General features: G+C 39.7%; 2 protein-coding genes across 3 annotated transcripts; both read right to left on the bottom strand.

The window, feature by feature from the left end:
- Positions 1-1,001: 1,001 nt before the first annotated feature.
- FGA (fibrinogen alpha chain) lies at positions 1,002-7,704 on the bottom strand. Of its 2 annotated transcripts, none has more exons than XM_068187236.1 (6): positions 7,567-7,703; positions 5,645-5,773; positions 4,609-4,792; positions 4,179-4,324; positions 2,195-3,248; positions 1,002-1,837 (listed from the first exon to the last, which is right to left on the bottom strand). In XM_068187236.1, the coding sequence occupies exons 1-6, from the start codon at positions 7,615-7,617 to the stop codon at positions 1,128-1,130; spliced, it is 2,274 nt and encodes a 757-aa protein (XP_068043337.1). In that variant the 5' UTR covers positions 7,618-7,703; the 3' UTR covers positions 1,002-1,127. The 2 variants fall into 2 exon arrangements, with proteins under 2 accessions (XP_068043337.1, XP_068043338.1); XM_068187237.1 differs by having other exon boundaries at positions 1,699-1,837; positions 2,183-3,248; positions 7,567-7,704.
- Positions 7,705-12,326: 4,622 nt separating this feature from the next.
- Positions 12,327-17,511, bottom strand: FGG (fibrinogen gamma chain). Its single transcript, XM_068187225.1, has 10 exons — positions 17,388-17,511; positions 17,248-17,292; positions 16,630-16,813; positions 16,424-16,517; positions 15,346-15,476; positions 14,576-14,709; positions 14,257-14,441; positions 13,348-13,625; positions 12,832-13,001; positions 12,327-12,465 (listed from the first exon to the last, which is right to left on the bottom strand). The coding sequence occupies exons 1-10, from the start codon at positions 17,460-17,462 to the stop codon at positions 12,451-12,453; spliced, it is 1,311 nt and encodes a 436-aa protein (XP_068043326.1). The 5' UTR covers positions 17,463-17,511; the 3' UTR covers positions 12,327-12,450.
- Positions 17,512-24,232: the final 6,721 nt, after the last annotated feature.

The following is a 24,232-nucleotide window of genomic DNA, read 5'->3' as shown; positions in this document are numbered from 1 at the left end:
GCTCTTCAGCAATCTTTCTGAAAAGATTAGACAGTGGCTGTATTTGAAAAAAAAAAGGCTAAAAGTGAGCTGCTTTTGCAGTATTTGATGATCTTGTTAAATGGTATGCAACATGTCAGTGAGATTACAGGTAAGGAAGTTTGCTCGTGCCTCTTTCTAGAAGCACAGAAATATTACTTAGTGTAAATAATTGTGTAATTTTATGCCATAAAGTATAAAGGTAAATACAATGTGGTCTTCTGTAATTGTGTGACCAATATCACTGATATTCCATCCAGCCAGCTTTTTTTCTACAAGATCCTTACCACACACTGTCAGCAAGCTAGTTTAAGCCCCTTACCCTTAGAAGAATTCTTCTTTGGCATATGTGCTGAGAAACATTCAGGTAGTTCCTCATCTTGCTTTTTCTGGTTAGAGTCATAACCTTTTAGTGGTTGCTAGAAAATAATAGCCTGTTTTGGGAGTTGCATTTTGATGACTTATCATGGAGTTGTCTTATTTTGAAGCTGCAAGTATGCATGGTAAGCTGTCTAGGATTCATCAATGGGATGGAAGTTCTATGTCCATATTTATAAAATCAAAGCTTAGGAGATTCTTAAAGTCAGTCCTCAAATGCATGCATTCTTTATCAAAATGTACTCCATGTTGGGTTTATGGCAAAAGTGAGAACCCACACCACACTTGGTTCTGTCTGAGAGCTGGCTCCCACTGCTGCTGTGCTCCCTTTGAAATGGAAGTGAGACTGTGAATGTTGAACTTCCTTAGACTTTCACAGTCCATGTTAGTAGAGGCAGGATTTCATTGTGAACATACTTCTAAATATTTTTACTTATTTAACACCCCTAAAATGAAGTAAATAATTCAAATTAAAAATTTTATCTCAAGTCAATGTGTGAGCTGCCAAAGACATAATCAAAGTTCATATCAAAAGGGTTTTTAATCAATATTTCCTTGTCAGTTAAAAGTAAGGCCAAAAAGTATTTTTTGATAATTAATCACTGTTTATTTTTTAATCTCCAAATGTCCTAAGTTGCCTTCAAATTCACAGGGTAAAGGTTCATCATACATACATATATAAAAAAATCTTTTCAACTTGTAATCATAACACGCATTAAAGGCCTGTCTTTCTACAGGGTTTCTATGGGCCTGATTTTCATTCTAACAGTTTTTAGGGAATAGTCAGAGGCTTTAAATGGCAGCCAGACTACGCCATTTTCAATCTCGTAGGGGACATTGTACCTGGGGTCGTAGTGGCCCCCCAGGTAGTAAATGCCATTGAGGTTGGCAGCCTGGCAGCTGTTGTACCACCAGCCCCCCCCGTACATCTCGGCACAGTTCTCCTCCCAGTGGTCCTGGTCCCGGTCAAAGGTGCTGAACTTCATCTGGGCATGGGATGTGTACTCGGTGCCCTCTTCCAGCCAGCCAGTAACCAGGGCATCCCCGGCGGTGCCCTCGTAGGAAGACACGGCAAGGGTGTACCCTTCAGCTTCAGACCCTACCCGTACAAGATACTCTGCAAACACAGCATTTCCATCCCAGTCCTCTAACTCTACCCGAAGGACAGTATCATGCTGAGTCAGCAAGTGTAGGTGTTCATTGCCCAGCCAAAACTCTCCTTGCCCCCTGCCATCCACGCTGCCGAAACCTTTCTTGTAGTCTTGCCAGGTCCGGTTAAAATTCACTGATCCATCCATTCTCTGTTGGACCAATAGCCATCCTCCCAAAGTGGTCTCTTGGTCGCAATAAACTGACAAAACCTTATTGGATCCCGCTGGCTTGATTTTGAAAATGCCACTTTTGGCACCAGAAGTGTGTTTCTGGCGGATATCATCACAGTCTAAAAAAAAAAGTTGATCTGGTTTGACAGAAGATATCAGCAAAATTTAATAAAAGGTTCAGAGGAATCCAAACACCAATAGCTCAGAGGAAAATTGTTAAACACATCTTGGAATATGCTAGGTATAGTGACAGGCAACATTAAAAAGAATTCAGGAAAGAAAACTTTACATATTTCTTAAATTGTGAATTGTCTATGTAGCACCTGAGTATTAATTAAATATTTTCCCTTTTGTTTCTGAGGTGGTAACAGACACAGTGCTTGCGTTTAATCATCACACTGTTGTACTTCAGTATCTAAAATCAATGAGTCAGTTTGGTTATGGATGGAGTTTGGCTCCATTACCTCAATAACTACCTTTCCCAGTGCTGGGTGTCCTTCGCTTCCCTCCTGATGGTCTGAAGCTGCGTGCCTGAAAGTCTGGGGTATCCTCTGCACTCTGTTCATGTTCCAACCCACCTAGCTGCTCATTTATTTCACGGATCTTTACTGATTTGGTTTCAAAAGTAGAGCCTCCCTTGCTCTTGGTCGCTACAGTCTTGGAGTGACTTGCACTGCCAGATGGGAATCCAGATGGCTGAAGTCTTCCAAAGTCATCTTCCTCCTCCTCTCCTAAGTCGCCAAATTTGTCTTTTCCCCCATAAGCCCCTGAGTGACTGGATACTCCTGTACCTATGTGGCTACTGCCTGTGCCAGGTGTGCGTCTGCTGGTTGTGAAGCTGCTAGATCCACTAACGTGCTTAGTAGCAGTGGATGGAGAGTCAGGGGCAAAAAATGACTCTAGCTCAGGGAATACAGTCTCTAGCTTGTGCAAGCCATCTGCACCACTAAAACGGTAGGTACTCCCTTCCCCTCCAACATTTCCAGGTAAATAGGTGCAATCTGAGCCATCAGAAGAGACTGTTTTCTCAACTACTTCTTCTCTAGGGCCATCAGGCCCAGAGACGATTTTTCTGGTAGTAGTTTTGGTGCATCTACGAACAGCGGAGGAGGTTTTGCCTTCCAGACTAAGGGTTTCTCTCCCATGAGTAGGAATAACTAATTTGCTGGGGTATGAAGATTCATCCCCCCTTGCTTCTGCTGTGTGATATGAGCTGTCACCTCGGGCGGGTTTTGTGTCTGTTTCTGGTCTTTCTAATACCACTTCCATCTGCTTGATGTCATTAATTATGTTCAGAGCTTGCATTTCTGGCAGAGGCTTATGCTTAAAATGATCAGGAACATTAGAGTCCTTAAGTGGCCTCATTTTCAGTGTGCTCAAGGTGGTTGTCTGAAGCTCGGGGTGCAAGTTGATGGAGTTGGCTTGGGCAACCTGCTTCTGGATGTTGCCATAGCTTTCTTTGTCCACCGTGTAATCAAAACTTCTAGCACAGGTTCCTTTGCAAGCTCGTATCTTAATATCAATATCCACCTACATAATCAGAGAGAAGTAATTTGGTTAGGGAGCTTTCCCAACTTTCTCAAGCAAGGATATCTTCTACTGAACAGAGGAAAGGTGAGAGCTGCCCTAGTACCTCCCACCTACAGCTGAGCTTTTCCAAAGTTCTGTTTTGATGTCATCATAGGTTTATTTCCGTTGTAAATACAACATGTGCAAAAGCACCATGCATGTGAGTTCCATGCAAAAGAACACTGTAGAAGGTTTCCAATCTCTGCTACCTTTATTTTTGGGGTTTAGAGGTGTCTTCCTGGTTTTGGAAGGAGTGCTGCAGAGTTGGACATGGTCCATGGGGACTGGGACAGAAATGGGCCCTCCAAAGAGAGGGGAAGACTCTGTCATGGCCCTGCTGTGAGGTCTGACATCTTGGGGTTACCATTGCTTTCTCAAATGATTCAAATGATAGATTTCTGTTCTAGGAATCAAAATGAGCCTTTGAGCAAAACCACTGCTTGTGCCAAGACTTTTCCTTGCATTACCATCAGACGAACTGGCTGCAACTTGGGAACACAGGTTCTCATGCCAACCTTAGCTGTGGGCAGCAGTGGCAGTACTGGGGATGGACAGAGCACGTCCCTTTTCTAACTACTCAACAGCTCTTTCCAGGAGGAGAAGTGCCTCATATAGCAGCAGTTATCAGCAAAGGGAGCATCCTTGTGGCCTGAGAGAGAAGCAACAGATGGGACTAGGAACTCATGGAACTCACGCTGGTTCCTACAGAGCAGAAGTAGAAAACCAGGATGGATAGAAAGCAACTCATTTGGGGATTTGTCTCAGCAAGTCAGGTCCTGTGAGAGTTGTACCATGTTTTCTCCCAGCTGGAGTACTGCTCACCATAATGGACAGATCCCCTTTCTGTAGCTAAGGCCGGGAGAGAATGGGAAGTGCATAGCAGACACCTACCTCTAAGCGCTTCATCTCCACCACTTGTTCCTGGATGCTGCTCTGCAGAGCTTTAATTCTGTTCACTTGTGTGACAACTCTCTGCTTTAATGTCACAATTCTCCGTCTCAGTTCTCCTGACAGGCGACCATAAGTCTCATCAAGCTCTGAAACAAAAATGCTTCACAGTCAGCTATGCCCATGTGCTTTTCTTTCCTAAATATGTATCATATTTAAAAATATGTAATTAAACACATAATTGAGAGCATATTTCTCATAGTACTGAGCAGATTAAATTTATTTTTGATAACTAGTTAAGAGTCTATTAATATGATTGTTCTGTTTGCTGATAATAATATCCAGTGCAGCCCCTACTTTCACTACGTATGGCTTATTCACAAAAAAGTAGTAATTCAGTACTGGATAGTAAAACTGGGTGCGAGATACTCACCCTGAGCACTGTCCAGGTTTGGTTTTAGTGCACTTACAGTTTCCACAATTATCTGATTGGACTTCTTATAGTTGTTTTGATTATCTGAAAGCAGTTTCTTGATTTTGTCTATTCTGTGACTAAATTCCTGGTCCTTTTCATCAATCAGTCCTTGCATTCTGCATCCTGATGGACATTTGGTACCCTAGAATTGAAAGAGGGAAATAATTGTGCTAAAATCCTCGTATAATGGAATCTGTGAAGCACGTACTCAGAAACTGCCATAACCGTGGGGTGTGGAACAAGTAAACCTTTAGTTTCCCCTCTCCTCTTTCCTCATGGGTGAGATTTTTTTGTATATCTATATATTTCCTAAAGATCTGCTGTAAGAAGTCTGTCATCCAGTTTGAGGGAGGATGTTAGAGGCTAGCATTTTTAAGAAAAGTTTTCCTCAGAAAAGCTTAATGTTCTGACAGACTTAAGCTCTTTGCCAAGAAGTCATCAAATAAATGGAGAATAGAAAATGACTGAGATGCAAGAGGCAAGAAAGAGAGAAATTAGTAGTTTATATGCAAAGACATCTAGGAAATTATTGTGAAAAGTTTACTGAGCATCTTGTGATCTGACTTCCTAAAAATTAACTAGTGAGTGTATGTGATTTCTAGCTACTTATTTTCTTTTTCTCACAATTCTCTTTCTGGTACCTTACTTTTATGAACTCCAAAAGTGGCAATACCAAAATTCTGAAAAGAAACAGTTCTTATGTTTTTCTAGGGTGAGCCTTCGTTTATTTAATCCTTCTTTTCCAGACTTCCTTTCTCTTCTCATTCTGCACCACTGCAAACATCTCCCTGTTTCTTTTGTCTTCATTTTTCCCTTTCTTCCTTTGTTTCCCACAGGACATCTGTGCAGGCTGCCCTGACCTGAAGTGTTACCTCAGCCCTAACCCCGTGGTGGCCTGTGGCACCTGATGTAGTGATCCAGCTGCTGATCCAGCTGAGGCCCATGGGTGCCCTAGGGACGAGTCCCCCTTGTCCCCGCAGTGTCAATCGCTCACCCAGTCGTCATCCGCGCAGATGGGCCAGCTCTTCTCAGACTGGCAGCTGGACGGGGACTTGTGCTCCACAATCCTGGGACCACGCACTCCTCCACCTATCTGTTCAAAGGTACTCTCTCCATCTTGTGCCTGCCAGGAGGAAAAAGAGAAAAAGTAAAACCAGGGTTCAGTGAATAGCTGTTGAGAGAGCAGGAACACAATGCTCAGTGTCCTCACACACTCAGCTGGTTGTTGGCAATCGCAGCCATCCGGTAAGCATCACACCCAACAGTGCAAGGATTTTATTCCAACATTTCTTGTAAGATATGATATTGTTTGTTTTGTCAGAATAAAGCTTTACATTTCTTAAAATTAATGCTTTTATGTAGATAGCTAGTGATGCTCAGCTAGTGATGATATTATGATAATACCATTCCACAGAGTTTGTCCTGTGTGTAAATATAAAATTAACTTGAAATTACACTGAAACTGGAAAATTAAAAATAAATACTTAAAAAATACTATTCCCATAAGCTGCAATGCTCTAAAATTCTTATTGTCACTTTACCACCTTCAGTCTACACACAAGTAGCTTACAGATATATGAGTTTTTCCACTAGTGTTTCTGATTTTAATCACAGTTGCTAACTGGAAGCTTGTAGCATGGTTTTGCCTGATGAAAAGAGCAAGAAAGCTACTAACACAATTTAAAAAACAATTTCAGTGATGGATGGATTTCACTGTGTTAGTGGAAAGAAGAAAAATAAATACGCTGAGGTTTTCTTCAAACCTGAGAAGAAAAAGTGATATACAAGCTAATTCCAGGCCAAAACACGATAAAGATTCCTGCAGTGTTATCACTTAGTAAAAGACCATAATTTTTTTCCTTTTTTTTTAATTAAAGAAAGCTATGTTTAAGACATAATTAGGTCTGACTGGAATCCTCTATACACCTTTTGTGCTTTTCAAACATTATAATTAATGCTTGAAAATATTAATGACTACTTCTTATTATGATTGATGATTAATTCTGAAGCTGAGAAAGTGATCTTAATTCTAATCTCCAGGGTCAGAACCACTCTGAGGAACTGGAATGTTTTTATTAAAATCAGCAGATTCAAATTCAGTAGTTTGATTAATTAATGATTTGATCTGGCCCAAGTGACCCCTAAAAGTAGCACATATATCCAAAAATGCCCTTTAGGTATTGACAACTCCAATATGACTGTTTCTGTTTTGTCCCAACTGCTTCCTATAATTTCTGTCATTTGTTAAAACAAGCTCTTTCTTAAAAAAAAAAAAAAAAAAAAAAAAACAGTCACAAAGAAAAACGTAAAGTATATGACATAAGATTATGGACTGAGTCCTCAATGGGGGAAAAAAAAGGTTATATTAGTACAGGTTGAAAACAATTTTATCTCCTTATCAAAAATTTGATTCCTACTTAGCTGTAGTTTAAGCTGATGTTGCTGCTACAAGAATCCTTGTTTTTAAATGTGTCTTTCATAATAAAGGTTTTGTGTGTCATTTGTAGGTAGAAGATCCTGCTGAAATAATGTCCAAAGGAAAGCACAATTCATCCCAATAAACATGAAAATTCCTGAATGGCTGGAGCCACTAGCATCCAGCTAGTAATGTTTAAGACTTAGAGCATCACCTATGAATGTTTGAATTCATGTTAATGGATTTGCTTTGCTGCTCCTGAAGCCTGGCAGATTCTGCAAAACCGAGTTAAGCAAAACTACAGAGGGCTGGATACTCCAAAAGTACTGATGAAACTTCGTCAGTGAAGTGGTTACACTAAGCTGCTGCATATGTGTGTGCACTGAATTTTACAAGCTAGGTGATGGACAAAATTTATCTATCTCATGAATGAACATTAAATAAATGCTTACTATTCAAAACAGAAAGATATAAAAAGAATCAAGTAAGCAAATTCATACCCAGGCTATGCTGAGGCACAGGAGCACACAGAGGATCCTCACAGGTATCATCTTCAGGAGAAGAGCAAGAACTCTAACTGAAAGGATGTTCTTTGCCACTCTTTTGGTGCAATTTAAACCTGAATGAGAAGCTGAGATTAATCATTATGTTCTCTTCTGTTTGTAGAAAAAACAAACATGCCCCCCTCCCCCTTCAGTGGTTACTTAAGGCCTCTTGCACAAGTTTCTGGTGTTATTTGCTCCAGATAAGTTTGTTCAACGCCAACATGCGGGCAACACCAAGAATTCCAGGAAAAAATCTGTCTAAAACTATTTCTTGTAACTGGACAGTCAACCAAGATGTATGTCAGCACTAGTGGGATCCAGCAGTGCTTACCTGCTGGAAAACACACACAGTGTGATGGGCATTTAACTGCATAAACAAAGAGCTGATATTTGAAAAAGGAAGTCATTGCTTTGCCTGCATGTTGGTGTTGAACACAATCTACTGAGGTCCATGGAGACTCTCCCACACAAACTCAGAAAAACTCAATTTTTGACTCTATAATAGACACCAAAGTCTAGTGAAAAATCACAAGCTTGTGATCTTCATGCTCAGGAGCACAAGAATTGCAGGTGCAACCTTCGTGGGCTCTCCCTGGGCATACAGTCATGGACTGTGCTTTACCACAGGATCACATATGACATTTCTTCCACTGAACCCCTTCTGCCTCACACTGAGCATGGGGATGGTGCTCGACAGGCAAGCATCTGCCCAGAGCTGTACACTCTTTTTCATTGTAGGATGATGCTCTGCATCATCAGCTTAACCATGCTTAAGCATAACCATGACTGCTTAAAGCTTCAAGGATTTTCCTATGGTACATTACTTTCATTCCCTGGCCATAATTTTCCCCGTTTCACAGTTGTAGAAACCTGGTGAGAAGGTTAAGTCAAAAAGTAGTCATTAATTTTTGGGATACATTTTGATAGTCTGAAGTCTTCAGAGCACACCCAATGTGCAGATCTCATTGCTGGCAGCTGCCTCTCTCTGCTGGCACCACGGCTCAAAGGGAACAGCTGGCAGCCAGCTCTGAGACGTGAATGTCTTGCCTGTGGTCCCACAGGAACTGGGTGATCAGGGCAGGAATAGCACCTAATTCCGCAGGGTATCAGCTATAAGTAAGGGACCACTGTGCCCCACCCTGTCCTGCTAACTGTATGTGTTACAATCTATGCAACAGCTAAAGAACGCATCCTTCATATTGCAGACATGACATGTCACTTGGGTTCTAACTTTTCCCAGTTTGTCAATGCTTGATTTTGTGATCATCAATAATAACATTATATTTGTAATTTAATAGCCCTTAAAAATCAATAGTAGTAAGAGCACATAAACCAGAAGAATTTCTGCCTTTTCAACCATGCTAACATAGGATGTGACAATTTGTTAGGTAGTGTTCCAGGCACTGGTCGCCAGGGTTACAGGGGACATGGCAAGTAGCATGTTCCAGACCTCTTCTGACCCTGAAGGATGGCACAGCTCTCTGGTGACGCTCTAACTTAACTCTGGTCCAAGTAAAACTTGGCCACCAAGGCTAGAGGGACTGGATAGAAGTTGATATCTGATCATAAACATTAGGTAAACTAAGAGGGGTTTCCTGCTTGCTGCAAAGATAACGGCTGGGGGAAGCTGGGGTGAAGGAGGAGCTTCTCAGGCTTTACAGTCAGGGGCTGAATCTGTGTGCCTGACCTTCAGCCTGTACCTCTGCTTTCATGCTGCAATCATTCAGTCACTTCTGCCAGTGTTTGTTTGAAAGGCTGGAGGCCAACAGCTAGATAAACTTTGGATTTAACTTTAATTCAGGATCAAAGGACAGAAGTGCAGTCCACCACTTCATCTGCCCTGCTCTTGGCTGAATGCCACAGTAACAGTCGGGGAGTCTGGGATTTAGAGGTGGTTTGTGTGCCCTAGATGTGAGCCTCACCTTTTTTGCCCAGTGCTCTCTGTGCCTCCTGCCCTACCTCCAGCTTCCAAGTGGTATCTTCTGCTCCTCTTGCCTGCTCATTCATGACCTGTCTATAGATGCTCTGTCTTAGACTTCATTCTCCTTCAGACTCAGCTCTCATCTTCACTTCCTCTTCATATGCTCCTCAGACTACCTAACCCTTTTGAAGTCATTACTAGTCAATCCCAGCATTTTGTCCCACATTTTCCCAATGCAATATCCCAGAAGTCCTGCAGTTCATCCACTTTGATTCTTTCTTTGTCTACCTCTTCCTCATTCACTTTTTTTTCCCCTTGCCTTTGGAGTGAGATTCCTCTGTTTTGTGCTACACTGGCCTTTGGAAGAGTCACTGCAAGCTCAAGGTGTGAAACAAAGTCCACCAAATCCTTTAATTAACTTTTTATAAAGTTTATAGAGAGGTACAGCTTTTTCTAAATACAGATAACTTTTACTATAGGCTACAGTCTGAGGGTCACGTATGATAAAAAAATTTTTAGAAAAGAGAAATATGCTCAGCTCTCAGTATACAAAATTGGGGCAGTAAGTTCAATTGCAATGTACTAGCTTGCAAAAAAATAATACTGAGAGTATTATTCTATTTTTAAGAGTTAGGAAAAAACAGGTCTTTTCTGGCCTCTTTCTGATAGATAGGGTATTGGATACCATAGCATGGAGCTTCCAGAGGCACAGATTGACAGATTTCTTTCAGGGCCCAAAGAATACAACAGTGGGCTGGGATCCTGCAGACTCCCTGCTTAACTCTGGCATAGGACTTCATTGAAAGATCAGGCTTCTTGGATTCGCTGACTCTGACCCTTCTGACCACTGGAGCAAATGCTCCACTCCAGAGATTAAAATGATTTGTGAAAACTTAAAAACACCCATCAGCAAACCAACTGGAAGAATAAGCCAACCTTAGTTATGGTGAGCAATCCATAAAATGCCAGCTCATATCCATGTAATGTGTGTAATTACAGCAGATTGCCATCAAATCGCAGCCAAAATCTAAACCAGGAGAGGCAATAACAATTCTGATCTAGCAGAGTGTAAATACAGATATCAAATTGACAGAGGTGAAAGGAATATTTTTAAAATCCATGCTGCAAATATATAAATAATATCAACTTAAAGTCATGTCATAGGTGGCATAAATTGAACACAGAAAGTGGAAGGGACTCAACCAATGCTACTCAAGTGGCTATTTGCAGAAGAAGTAGACTGGGCTTGCCAACCCTTCTCTTTCATCCTTCTCTCCAGCCTCTTTACACATACTGCTTCAGCTCCAAGGAGCCACAGGAGAGGCCTTACAGCACAAAATGTTCAGGAAAATTGCTTTGCTTGGTGAGGAATTGAGTGTCAAGGCTGGCAGCGAGCTGTGCATCATGACTGGTTGCATGGGTGCAACAGATTTGTGCAAATATACCAGTTCAGTCATGCGGAGGGGTCATCCCTCCTCTCAAGCTGTTGTTAACCTCACCTGACCCTAGCTAATGATGATTTCTTCTCTCCTGAGAAACCTGTATTCCTCTTAGATTTTGGCCCAAGAGTAAAAATTCAACTATGTCAAAATCTTAATTAAAAATGAGAGGGACCTGGCAGTTTATCATGATGTGGAGACTCAGATCCAGGGAAGATGCTCAGCACCAGCCTCACCAGACATCTGGGCATCAAAACTGGAAAACTGTTGAGGCAGCACAAACTGACTGTAAGATCTCTTCTATCACTGCAATGTCCTTCTGTCTCTAAAATAAAGCACTTGAATGTGCTATTTAGAGAATACCAGGCAAACTTCTGGTCTTTCATAAGCAGCTAAAAATAAAGACCAGGGAACACCTCCTATTTCACTTCTTAATGCATCAGCTTGAGATAGTAATAGTTTCTGGCTCTGGGTATATCTTTTGTTGAGCAATTTCTCCACCAACCAAATTTGGTTTGCTAACACAGCCCTCAAATGCACTCATCAGATTTTGAGGAGGTACATTCAGACAGCATTGCAAACTCTTTGCTGGTCGTGATCTGTGCTGCAGATTTGCTTATGTGAATCACATGGGAAATTATTATCAGATCCAGAGAAAGAAAATACAATTATTAGCAGATCCAGAGAAAGAAAGTAACATGTAATCAATTTCTGCTGGAAATTTTAACATTTTTTGGTTGCATGGCACTGAATACATTGAAGTAATTTTTAAATATTTGTGAAAAAAGAGGATTACATGGGAATAATAGCTGTACAGTGTACTACTATGTGTCATAGAGCAAAGGAAACTTATTCCTCATAAAATTTGAGAAACTTGTTAATATGTATGGTCTGGAATTTTACTCCAGATAATTAAAAAAATACCTGTTCTTGGTCACTAATACTACTTAGCACATCCCAACTGAAAATGTATTCATTACTTTGCAGTAAGCTAAGTTAAATAATCTTCAGCAGTAAAATAGGCTACTTTCAAGTTGCTATGTACTTTGATCTATGTCACCAAACAACTTTATTAGAAGACTTGAAAACTTATGGGTACTAGTCACATTTATGAAGAAATAGGTCGAACACATGCCTCTAACAAAGAGCAGGAACTTAAGGTGTGAAATTCATGAATGACTGAATCAAGTAGGTTTCATTCAACTATCAAAAGTTTTCTTTATTTTTTTTGGCTGGCTGTAGACCACAGACAACAAACTCAGACTTTTTTTGTAATAATCAAAAATGTATTGAGAATGTGTACAGAAAAAAAAAAAAACAACCATCTACAAAGGTGTGCACTGCTCAGGGAAGAGTTTTGAGTATCTTACAGTCAATGTTGCTTTATAGTCAAAACTGAACTCTGTAATGTTTGCTAAGTTCAGTGTCTAAGAAAAGATTTGCTTTTCTTGTTCAAACTGGTCTTTTTCAAATCGTCCTTTATGCGTCTCCAACCTAAAACAGAAAAAAAAAAGAGTATTTTAATGTTCTTCTAATGAAAAAAGTATATAGGGCTATGATGACACGTTGATAGTGTTCATACATTGTTATATTAGTTGGGAATTAAAAATGCAGCATTTAAAATACACAAAGGCAAGGGATTATTCCTGATCATGAGACTATCCATTTATCTATCCATTAAAAGAAACAGTAATGTAGAAGGTGCACTAAAATTAAAATACTAATACTTCTGTGACAAAATGGGAAAGCCAACTTCTCTAAGATGCAGTGGGCTTAACTTCATCTGCCCATGCTCAGTGTTTGAAATTATTACAATGTTCTGTGCTCATTTAAGAGATCTCCTTGACCCTGTGGTCGAACCTGTTTGACATTGCCTAAGTTGTGCTGCTGTCCATCTACTGACAGTCTGTTGAATGGGATGATTTTCATTGCAGATTTCTTCATGGAGTACCACCGGTCACGCCAGGTTGCCCAGATAATGCCATTGTCAAATCCAGATGGACCAGCATCTTCTGATGTGTACACACCACCTAAGAAACACCAGTTGGAGCAAAACAGTTGGTTGCTTTCTAAAATAGTTACTGTGCCCATACATTTTTCCGGTCCTGACACCGCCATGGCATCCCTGGTGGTCCTAACAGACCCTGTTCACCACCTTTCTCCCCCTATTTTGTTTCTCTCAGGACTGATTCTCCCACTTCGGAATGGAGAGCAGTCAAAAATTCTGACTACTGGTGTTAACAATTATTGCAAAGAATGGGCCATGCCAGCTTTGGGAAATCCAGAAGGCAAAGTGTACTCTATAAATGTGACTTATTTTCCTTTGTCACTGAAATGCGGTGTCCTGGACTACAAGCACTTAGAAGACACCTTTACCTATATAATATTTGCCATTGAGGTGGCCAGCATGGCATCTATTCATCCACCACCCAGATCCGTCTTGCTCAGCACAGTTGCCTTCGTAGTTATCATTGTCATTATCATGGGTACTGAACCGCATGCCGTTGTGGTAGGTGAAGGATTTATCACTTGGGTCATCCCCAAAATTGTATCCATCAAAGGCATCCCCGGCATCACCCCCGATGAAGTAGGCATAAGTCAGTCGATACTTGTCCTCTTCACTTCCCACTCTGAATACAGCGTAGTCAGCAGTGCTGTGAACAGAAAGCAGTGCTGAATATGAGCATGCTGCATTCCCAGCACATGCACAAGTGAAAAATGCATCAGTGTTAAAACTGCAGAAAAGGCATTTATTGCATCCTACCATTTTAAAACATACTGTTTTTATGTGACTGGGCCTCAGCTCAGTGACACACATACAATCAACTTTTGTGCTCCAGTACCAGACATATTTTCTGACTATTAGTCTTTAGTGATGTATGAAATACCCACATTATCAACACACACACACATATATATAATCTTCCAGGTTCATAATAGAAATAGAAATAGAAAATAAAATAATAGAACCTGACCAATAATCACGTAGTCCATAAGATATGTAAGACAAAGAAACTTGAAGAGAAGAAAACTGATTCTTTCTGCCTAATGAATGAGTGCTGACAACATGTGGCCTTCTGACAGGCACATGTGCCTGGCAACAAATTACACCCAGTGACTGCTGTCACAGCTGTAAGTTCAGGAGCCAAAGCAGTTCCATGCACACATTAGCTGGTCTAAGAGTTCATAATTTTTTAAGAGAGACCTTTTATCAGTACGAACTGATGAAGCAGTGGAAACAGTAGGTTTTAAGCTGTCATTTACAGAAGCATCATAAGCAAATACCTTTTTTTGCCACTCCAGTCCTCCAGCTCTATTCGTAAGGTGTATGGCAGAGTGGACTGTGTAGTTATTAAATGCATCTTTTCATTGCCCAGCCAGAACTCAGTGGTGTCATCTGGAGACAGATGTCCAAATCCTTCCTTGTACTGAACCCAATTTTTACTGAAGTCTTCGCTCCCATCCAGTCTCTGGGGGAAAAAACCAAGAACACCAAAACCAAAAATAATAACCTCAGTCAAAAAGATATGCATCATATGTCAGTAAATAAAAACAGTGCTGATGCAAAAAGTTTGTTTATAGCAATAATACATAAGTGGCATACCCTTTGTAGTACTGTCCAGCCATTGCCATATGAGTCAATCTCGCAGTAGACTAGGAATGACTGCTTGGCTCTTTGAGGCTTGATAAAGTACAGACCACTTTTCCTTGCACCCTTATTTGCAATGTCTTGACAATCTGAAGTAAAGATATTCCAAAGATCATTTTCAATCGAGCTACAATTCTATCCTTGCATTTATTTTATAGTGTAAATTTCTTAGTGCAAGAAATGCAATTTATCTAAATACCATTGCTGCCAAGTTAGATATTTAGTCCACATACTTCAGTGTCATTGCCTTAAAAATACTACCAAGGGTCACAGGACTTTGGTAAGGTGAAGATGAATTTAATCTCACGTAGAGTTTAAGCAGCGTAAAACAGTCATTGCATTTATTTCCACAGCAACAAAGAAAGATACTTCTGGATCTAATGGAATAATTAATTTTTTTTCCACATGGCTTAGTAGAAATGTGATAATGAGTTATATTCTTTTTGTCCCAGGTCCATGGAAACTCTAGTCATGTCCCTCATGTTTACCACACATTTTGGGATAATTGTATTTTAACCAAAAAGGCCAAGCAAGAACTAAGTTCCACCTGAATCCTTGCCTGCAGAGCATCTAACTTGTACTGACCGGTTTTACAATTTGCAATTTTATATATCTTTGCAGAAGTCTATGACCCATAAGATTCCAAGTAAATCATTGCTGTGATGCCAAGTGGCAGCACTTGCAGCTGAATTAAGCCTCCACCATTCAGGAAACATTCTGCACACCTCTGCCAGTTGTCTCCTGAATTTCAGCCTGGTCCTTGCACGGCTCTTGACAGAGTGACTCAAGCTGGGCAATCTTCTGTTTCAGCTCTGTGATCCTGTTGCCGTTCATTATATGTGTATCTGTCAACTGTCTGGACAGAGAGACATAAAAATGGGTTGTTGTATCCACTGTTTGAGAATGTGTAATACTCATTCATTTCCCTTAGATACATGCCTCATGTATCTAACGTGCTGCTACATGCACCCCTGTAAAATGGGGTGCCTCTATTAGCACTTGTATAAAGAGTTAAGGACAGGCAAGATAAGAAAACACATGTTTAACCTCATGCAATACCTAACCATATGCAAAACTTGACTCTAATCAGCAAAACTCTCACCACTAATTAATGTATTAATATAACTCTATGGAAAGTTTTACTTTGCTCTCCTGAAGTAAATTATAAACTCCTCTTCAATTATGGATGTATTTGTAAAACATATGCGCTCTAAATAAGTGTCAGAATGCCTAAATAATCTTTGACATAATGTCATAGAAGGGGAGACCTGTCAAAAAATATATCCTTAAGCTTTAGAAACATGAATGATGTTTTCAATTCTATTTCCCATGTCAACTTATAAAAGACTATCACTGAGTTTATAGTTACTTATGATTTAGAACTAGGTAACTGAAGTAATTTTAATGTATATATGCAGCAAAACTGACCAGAGTGAATGATTGCACAAACATTCCACATACTGTGCTTTACAGCAAAAACTCATGACCTCCAAAGGTCATGAAAATATTTTAAGGATAGCTGGCACAGCAGGAGAAACATAAATAAAAATATTGCCAGGCTTCATGGCATTCTTATCTTGCACTTCTTGCACAATTAATGGTTTATCCAGGTGAGCAGAGAATTCAGTATCAGATCCTCATGATCATTCTGTGTCTTGCTAGGCAGCTACCAATAGCAGTGTGGGCAGAACTGTCCGCAAGGACGCAAAAAACCTTTCTGAGAGAGGCTTTTTGGCACTTGACAAAGGAACAGAAAGAAAACAGTTTGTATTGTCACTGACAAAAGAAGTGGAAGATACCTACTGTATAGTACTTTCATGAGACAATATAGTGTTTTCATATCTGATAATTTCTTCAATTATTTTCCTGGACTTTTGAGTGAAATCATCAATTGAATCTGTAAAATAGAAAAGGTACAAAATAATTGTAAAAAAGAAAAAGAAAAATAAAAAAAAAGAAAACCACATAAATAGTATTTTTCAGTTGTGTACGTATTTTTATATGCTCACTTGGTAATGTCTGCTTTTCTGAAGGATAGAGGCCTTGGATGTGTTGGATCAGATAGTCTGCTGTTACTGTGGCGTTAGAAATCCGCTGCAAAAGTCCCTCCATTTCCTGCAGGTCATTATCCACAGTGGGATGGTATTTACTAAGGAAATCTGCAATGCCACAAGTTGTTGGGCAGAAGCTACCCTGAGGAGTAAAGAGACATTGTTGGCAATGTTTCAGGGGCAAAGCAAGCAGAGCAGAATATTTGAGCAAAGGAAACTTCAGACACTGCTGACACAAATGATAAGGATAAAAAAGGGCAGGCATTCGCAGCAGACTTTGTCTGCTGTAATTGAATTTTCAGAAACAGTTTACTTTCACACTATGTGCACACAGCAAGAAAACAGTGCATACCATTATTGTAGCATCTGCTGGATATGTGCTTTCATCCACAGTGCAGCCTCCCATACACTTTTACCAAGCATATTCTGCTATCAGTAAATGACAGGTTTAAGCAAAGCACACTTAATAAGTACTGAAAACAATGATGAGGTTCAAGAGATAACACTAGTTAATAGTCAGCATAGAAAAGCTTTGGTTACATTCTTAAGATAAAATAAAATTGTTCAGGTACTTACAAATCTCTCATCCAATATGCAGCAGTTTTCTCTGGTAGCAATGTACTGAAGAGAAGAAAGAGGGCCGTTTTTAGTGGAATTTGTCCAAGACCACTTTCTGTGCTAAGATGCAGTTTCCTAAACACCGTCTCTTCACTTACCGCCATGCTGGTAGAAAAGAGCAGGGAGAGGAGAGACCCCAGGGGAGCCCAGCTGCACAGCCTCAGCCCCATCATGTCTGTCCCACCGGGGGCAGCTGTGCAGTCAGCAGCCCAGAATGTTCAACCCAGCACAGGGTGGCAGCAGTTTAAGGCAGCAGGCTGAAGCTGGGGGCGGGCACTGGGAGGTGGTGGGAAGAGGTGGGGAAGGCAACTGAGGTGGATTCCCAGAATTTGCACATACGCTCCTCCCTTTTTCAGAACCCGCTTTGCACTTAGTTGCCTGATTTCTGCTCCAGCCGGGTCTCAGGGGAGGCAGGAAGGTGAGACAAGGCATGGAGATGCTACACCCAGTCACAAGCATAATCAAACTCACACATGGCTTCATAACAGGGGCTGGCAGAAGTTTCACTCTAATAGCACGGGGAAAAGCCACAGTAGTAATCTGAATTATCTGTACCAACTATCAATTGCCTAACAACAAATGATATTTTGGGATTATGTAGACCTCTCCCGCCACAGAATGGTACATGTTTTGCAAAGATACTCAACACCATGTTCCCAATTCTATGGATGACAAAAACTGAGGCAGAGAAAGGTGTGAAGTCATTGGGCACTGGCCTATCTGGAAAAGAAGTCTGTGGTATTTCTCACAGGCAATGAAAGTATGAATGTTCCCTATCCTTCAACACAGTGAGTCCATTCCAATGACTTTGGTCAATGCTTGCTTGCTGGGGAGTTAATGTTGTTGGTATCTGCCTTATTCAATACTGCCACAAGAGTGCTGACAAGCCCTGTCTTCTGCCATGGGCTTTGTTCCAGCAAATTACTTCAGTGTGTCCTTTTGCATGCTCTCTGTATTGGGAGCATTAACACCTTTCCACTCATGACCTAGACCTGGTGCGTGAACTATGGCTTCTGCAGAGAAAGCTTGATTTTGTGCCTGTACAGCACAATGTGTGATAAGGCAATGTTGAATGAGGCTTTTGACTCTGTTACATGTTTGACCAAATGATGAGAAGAACGGTGAGAATGGGGCTTATGGATAGATCTGTTGTTTCTGGGGTCAGCTTTGTGATTTCAGGCAAATGACTTTGTCTCTGAACAGCAGGATCAATATTTCAACTTGGCTTAATAGGTATTTAAAAATGGAAAAAAAGCATTCTATAGGAACCAGATTATGAGAAGAGTAGATATAATTATGCCCTGAAACATGGAGAATTCCTGACCTGTATATCCTCTTTTAATCTGGTCAAATTGGATCAAACAGAAGGTTCCCATCATGTTCAGAGACTCACCCATATATTGCCAGAAGGAAATGTGAGCATTTAAGATGCTAAAAATCAGTTTGATGTGACACTTACATGAGACTGAAGCACTGTGCCTGGAAGAGTCAGCTTTCCAGTAACTGTACTGATGACCAGTGAGTTAGTTGCCAGGCTGCCAAAAGTCTTTTCCAAAGGATGACCAATGCTACAAGTTTGTCTTTCCAAATCTGGTATTAATTACCTTCAAGAGCCATGTGCAGCATGTGCTCTCATTGACCTTACTGATAAAAATAGGACATTGTTCCACCTTTTACAGAGTTACTTTTGTTTCCTAAAGTATGACAATAAAGTAACTAGGACTGGGTAGAAGTCTATCTGCTGTTGTGCTTTTTACTGTTGCTTCACTGGTGCTTTAACATGGACCGAGGAAACCACCGCTGAACCTCCTTGTCACTGCTGCTCATACACTGAGCATGCTTTGCTTCATCTTTGCAGGTCATGGCACAAGGGTCCACAGGGTCCTAGAGATACCATTCCAGAGGCTGTGCACCAGCAGGATTCCCTTAGATATGACAAGATAGCATGAGTTGGTTGCGGGCATGAACTTTGTTAAGTAACAGCTTTAACACAGATGTACACTGCAGAGTACAGATGGGCACATACTGTTCATGATGCAATAGGTGAACCACGTAGCACAATTCAGGTATCCCTCATCCTCTGACAGAATAAAGAACACATCTTTCCCTTTTGTCACTAGAAGTACTACATATAGGCTTGAAACTCTGTCAAAAGACTATTTGGTAGCAGACAACAACAAAAAAAAGTCTTCATGTCCTAGGCAATAATTTCACGTGTCAGAGAAGATGACAACAGTGAACTGTGGCAGTAAAATCCTAGTTAATCTTGCGTTAAAACCCCCAAGATTTTATAATTAAAGTGTGAGAATGGCTATAACGACATAATAACAATATATAAATAGAGTTGCAGTGTTCAAGGTAAATGTCTAATTGGTGGGAGAAACAAAAGGATCATTATCGCTAGAAATGGGTTAGGAATAGGAAACCTGAATTTTCAGTCAGATGCTGATGTTACACAAAATTATCACTGTATATATTTACATTGATGAAGGAGCAAATTTTCAACATTGCTTCAATGATTACCAAATATTTGCACATTGCAATTGTAAGTGTTGCTTAGCTGTATTTGTGGTTACAACTATGGTACTTCTCAGCAGAAGATGTAAATATTTAAACCTCAGGAAATTTTTGTTTGCTTTACTGATTACATGGTCATGAGTAATTAATCAAGTAATATTCTTCCTTTATTCCATTTTTCATTACTTAGAAAGATCTTAGTCCTACTTTTAATTAAATTGAAAGCAATACATATTCTTAGTGGAATGACTACGTGGTATTTTTCATCTCTTATATACCATTTTGTCTTGGTGAGTCCTGGTTGCAAAACAGCTGACCCACTTACCAAACCAGTGTGCTAGAGACCTAATTGTACCCTCAGATGTGTCCAGCCTAATTTAGCTGTGTTGATTTTCTGGCCAGTGTTTTCTTTCCAGTAAATCTGTTTGCTGGTTTGGTAACAGATGAGAAACAATTTGTGGTAGCACAGGTGGAAGGAAGAGTTCTCAAACTCAGTGTACTCTTTTCCTGCAATTTATTTTTGAGGAGAGAGTAAAGGTGAATAATTATTTGTTTGAAAGAGCTTTCTTCAATTCAATATTGATTAGTATTTTTTGTCAGCCACTGGGACACTAGCCAACACCTGCCCATCATTCATAGAAAATCTTTTGTCAGAAAAACAAACCAGAAGAAACATGTTTGTGTCTGTAAATTAGTTCCTGAATATCAGAATATCCTTATGGCTGCCTTGGAAACACATCTGTTTTTTTAGCTTATACTTACTTGCCTTAAGAATCTAACCTGAAAAATCAGTATACAACATTTTAGAAATGTTTAGTGATGAGTTTTAAGATTTTCAATGGGCTTTTATGACTATTTAACTGAAAGTGCTCAGTGGACTTGACATGAACTTGCATTTTTAGGTGCTCCAGAAGATAATTTTCCTATTTAAAAATAAATAAATATGGAAAAATACCAAACGGTAAATAATGAAAAAAAAATCCCTACAATGCTTTGCTATCCATCTCCAATATGTATCACCCTGCTTGCATTACTAAACAGATTAGTGGGCAAAATCCCCTTTGCTAGTTCAATCATTAAGTGTGATAATTATGATGAGAAATAGAGACAACTAAAAAGCTGTCTAGTGGCGAAACCATGCTGATGGTGGGTAAGAAAGCCAAGTGCACTGAAGTGAAAATGAAAAAAAAAGTTTTGTAACTTATCTTTCTCTTTCAATTTTCAAAATGTGGGAGAAAGGTAAATAGCAACATTTTTTTTACAATTGCATAGTCCACTCTGTGCAGCACATTTCTCCCTCAACCCTTCCTGAAACGAAATGAGTCAACAAAAATCGGTTGCTGTGCAAGGGAGAGCCTTTAATTTCTTTACGCTTGTGACACCAATACAGGTACTTGATGTGCTTCAGCTCAAACACTGGCTGGAAATAATTGTTTCTTTGAAAATTAAGTGAAGAACAGTAAAAAATATAGGTACTTCATATCAGCCAGAACCTTTCATTTTGAAAAGAAATTATGGGATATTTTGCTGCCTCCACACTGGGAATACACACTTTAGAGTGTATTCTTTAATACTTACAGGCTAATGTGTTTTCTTATATCAAAACATGGAAGTTACATTGATTCACGACTGTTCATGTCAGCACTTTTAATAACATAAAAGATGCTTTGTTTTTTGCAAAGAATAACCAAGGGTTATTGCTTTAATACACAGTTCTTATTTTGACTTAAACTATCACTACAAACAAATTTAAATAAATTTGTTAAAATTAAAAGGCCAAAAATCAAGACACTTAATCATCAGGACACCTCATATCCATAAACCAGATATTTGATCGTTTGAATGAGCTATTACCTTATTTTTGAAAAATCCTACAGTGTTTCTGATTAGTTAGTTCTCCTTACTTAACTTGATGCATTAAAGATTCTATTTAAACTTCTTTCAAATCTTAAGGTATAAAGAGTAAAAAAGGAATGTGATGTAAAGGAATGAAGTCAAGATGACTCAGAAGATAACTCATTCTGTTGTTTTGTCATAGCTGAGGTTTTTCTGAGTCCTGTAGTACAGGACGTTGTACCTTGACATTCTAAAAATTTACTACAAAGCCCTAAACCACGTTCCATGAAACATCATTATTGAGCTTTGAGTTGTTTGTGCCTTATTTAGGGGTATTTGATGCAACATAGTAAATTCTCTGTCTTTACTGATCTACAGAAACCATTTTCAACTGTTGATTCACTTAGAAAAGGCTGGTATTCAGACTGGCTGCAGAAGAGAGATTGCAGTGTATACTTTACCTTGAGGGCAAGAACAGTGAACTTATTTGTTAAACAAAGAGATGCACCATTTTGTAGGAATGAGATAAGTAGTAAATTCAAATATTTGCTGAGTATTTTGTAATTAGTTGAGAGGACAGAGCCTCAATAAACTAAACAGAGCCTACTTCAATAATCAAACATATAGGCTGATATTATTGGTTTGAACAGGAATTTATTGACAATAACATTAAAGGAAATACAGCAAAAATTTGATGTATTTCACAAGAAACCACTGGCCGGTGAAATACTTTGCCTGTACTTTTTTAAGCAATCAGAGGAAGCCTGACTGCCAGAAAAATCCTAGAAATATAGCAGAAAGTGTATTTGTTTTGGAAAAATGTACTCTGTGTTGTCCTCCCTGACTTCCAGGATAAGGCTTGAATGCCATTAATTCAGGATGATGGAAGTAGAAGAATGAATTTCACAGTTCTTTTACACATTATCTGTGCTCCATGCTGGTGCATGAATCTGTTTACAGGAAGAGAAGCACAGACTTAAGTTTGAAGCATTAATAGCACTAGCTGATTAAATGTAAATATAAGCATTTAGGATCACTGAAGGAAAGAGAAGCTCAGATTTATCTTCATGTAAACCATGAGCAAAAAAAAAAATCTTATTTTCTCTTCTTTTTTTAATCTGTAGTCTTTTTCTTTCTCTGGCATAAGAAATAAAGCCAGAAGATTTTTCTTTCCCCCACTTTCTTCTCACAAATTTTGAGAGGAATTCTGGCTTATTCTTAAAAATTTTGCATTAAGCAATGGGTTCCTATCACGTGAGTGAGTTGTGACAGCTTTTACTGTTGACCCATATCCCCTACACAGGTCACAAATGCACTCAAGTCTTTACTAGCACCTCCTGTCTGTGAATTCCACACAGGCTTGTTAGTCATTGTGGTTTCTTTTCAGCTTCACTGACAACCACACAGTGCCATCTGACGTCCTCAAAGAGCAATAAACGGTTCCTAAAATCTCTTAAATCATCTCAAAAAATATCAAAATTAAGACTTGACCATTGCAGAGCATTGTTTCCCAAGCCTACCTGGAAAAGAACCACTATATAATTTGCCTGTTTTCATTAAAAACAATGCTAACCTCATGTATGAAATAATGGGCTCTGAGCTAATCATTACTGCTCAGGTTGGAATGATGATGGTAATGAAAATTCAGTATATTTTAATAAAATAATTTGTGAAATGGAGAGGATAGAGGTAGTGAATAAATTACTCTCAGAAAAATTGATGACTTTGCTGGAATCTCAATAGGCTTATTAAATAGTCTACTTATTTATGGACAAATATAAATTGGGTAAGAAACACATTCGCTGTAGGAACCAACAGAATGCAGGCTTTGATCCCTTTATCACTTCACTACACCATTGCAAATAATGGAAACTATTCTAAATCCTTTCCGTGCGTTTTTGGGAGATCAACTAATGGGTGTGTCTTAATATTAAATACATGTTGGAGAGTAATTGTCTCACACAGCTGTCAACATCCATATACAAATTTGCTAAAATTGTGTTTAAGGTTCCATAAGGACCTTGAAATGGTTTCTGACAAAGCAAGATCCAGTCCTTCCCCTGAACCATGAGCAGTGGCTGTCAAAATCCATGCTATTAAAATACCTGAGAGAAGTTAAAGAATAAAGCATCTTCTAGATTTCAAGATGGATTCACCAACGTACACATGTACATGTGAATATTTATTTCTTAATGTAGATAAAATGCCCGGTTCATCTGGAGAGACAGAAACGCACAGAGGATGCTGGTGGGAGCAGGCGGCTGGTTTTGGGGCCAGGGATTGTTTTGCAGGCGAGGAGGGCGCGGACAGCGGTGAAACACAGCCACCTACCGGTCCCTTGGCCTCAGCAGCCAGCTCTTCTCGCCCAGGAGTTCAGTTTGCAGCATGAAAACCTGGCCCAACCCATTCCAGTGGAGCTTTGACTTACATCCATGGGTTATCAATGATTCTGTTTACCAGTGAGTGGCATTTCTTCTGCATGGGTTCAAGCACAGAAGGGAGGACTGCAGCACTTTGGTAATAGTGTCCCAGCCAAGGTGAACCACACTTGAATTTCACCCCAGGATTTGAGAGGGTTGCATGACTTGCA

This window comes from Anomalospiza imberbis, chromosome 4 (genome assembly GCF_031753505.1).
Source record: "Anomalospiza imberbis isolate Cuckoo-Finch-1a 21T00152 chromosome 4, ASM3175350v1, whole genome shotgun sequence".
NCBI lineage: Eukaryota > Metazoa > Chordata > Aves > Passeriformes > Viduidae > Anomalospiza > Anomalospiza imberbis.
The sequence above is the reverse complement of the archived record's forward strand: the minus strand, read 5'-3'. Positions and strand labels throughout refer to the sequence as shown.

Bases quoted from the DNA above. Each gene is read 5' to 3' on its own strand.
- FGG (XM_068187225.1), bottom strand. From the start codon at position 17,462: ATGATGGGGCTGAGGCTGTGCAGCTGGGCTCCCCTGGGGTCTCTCCTC. The intron at 16,814-17,247 runs GTAAGTACCTGA...TTTACTCCTCAG, and splicing joins GCATATTGGATGAGAGATTT to GGTAGCTTCTGCCCAACAAC. The intron at 13,002-13,347 runs GTAAAGGTGTCT...GGTGTTTCTTAG, and splicing joins CAATGGCAAATATTATATAG to GTGGTGTGTACACATCAGAA.
- FGA (XM_068187236.1), bottom strand. From the start codon at position 7,617: ATGATACCTGTGAGGATCCTCTGTGTGCTCCTGTGCCTCAGCATAGCC. The intron at 3,249-4,178 runs GTAGGTGTCTGC...CTGATTATGTAG, and splicing joins TGGAGATGAAGCGCTTAGAG to GTGGATATTGATATTAAGAT. The intron at 1,838-2,194 runs GTAGTTATTGAG...TTTTTTTTTTAG, and splicing joins GACACCCAGCACTGGGAAAG to ACTGTGATGATATCCGCCAG.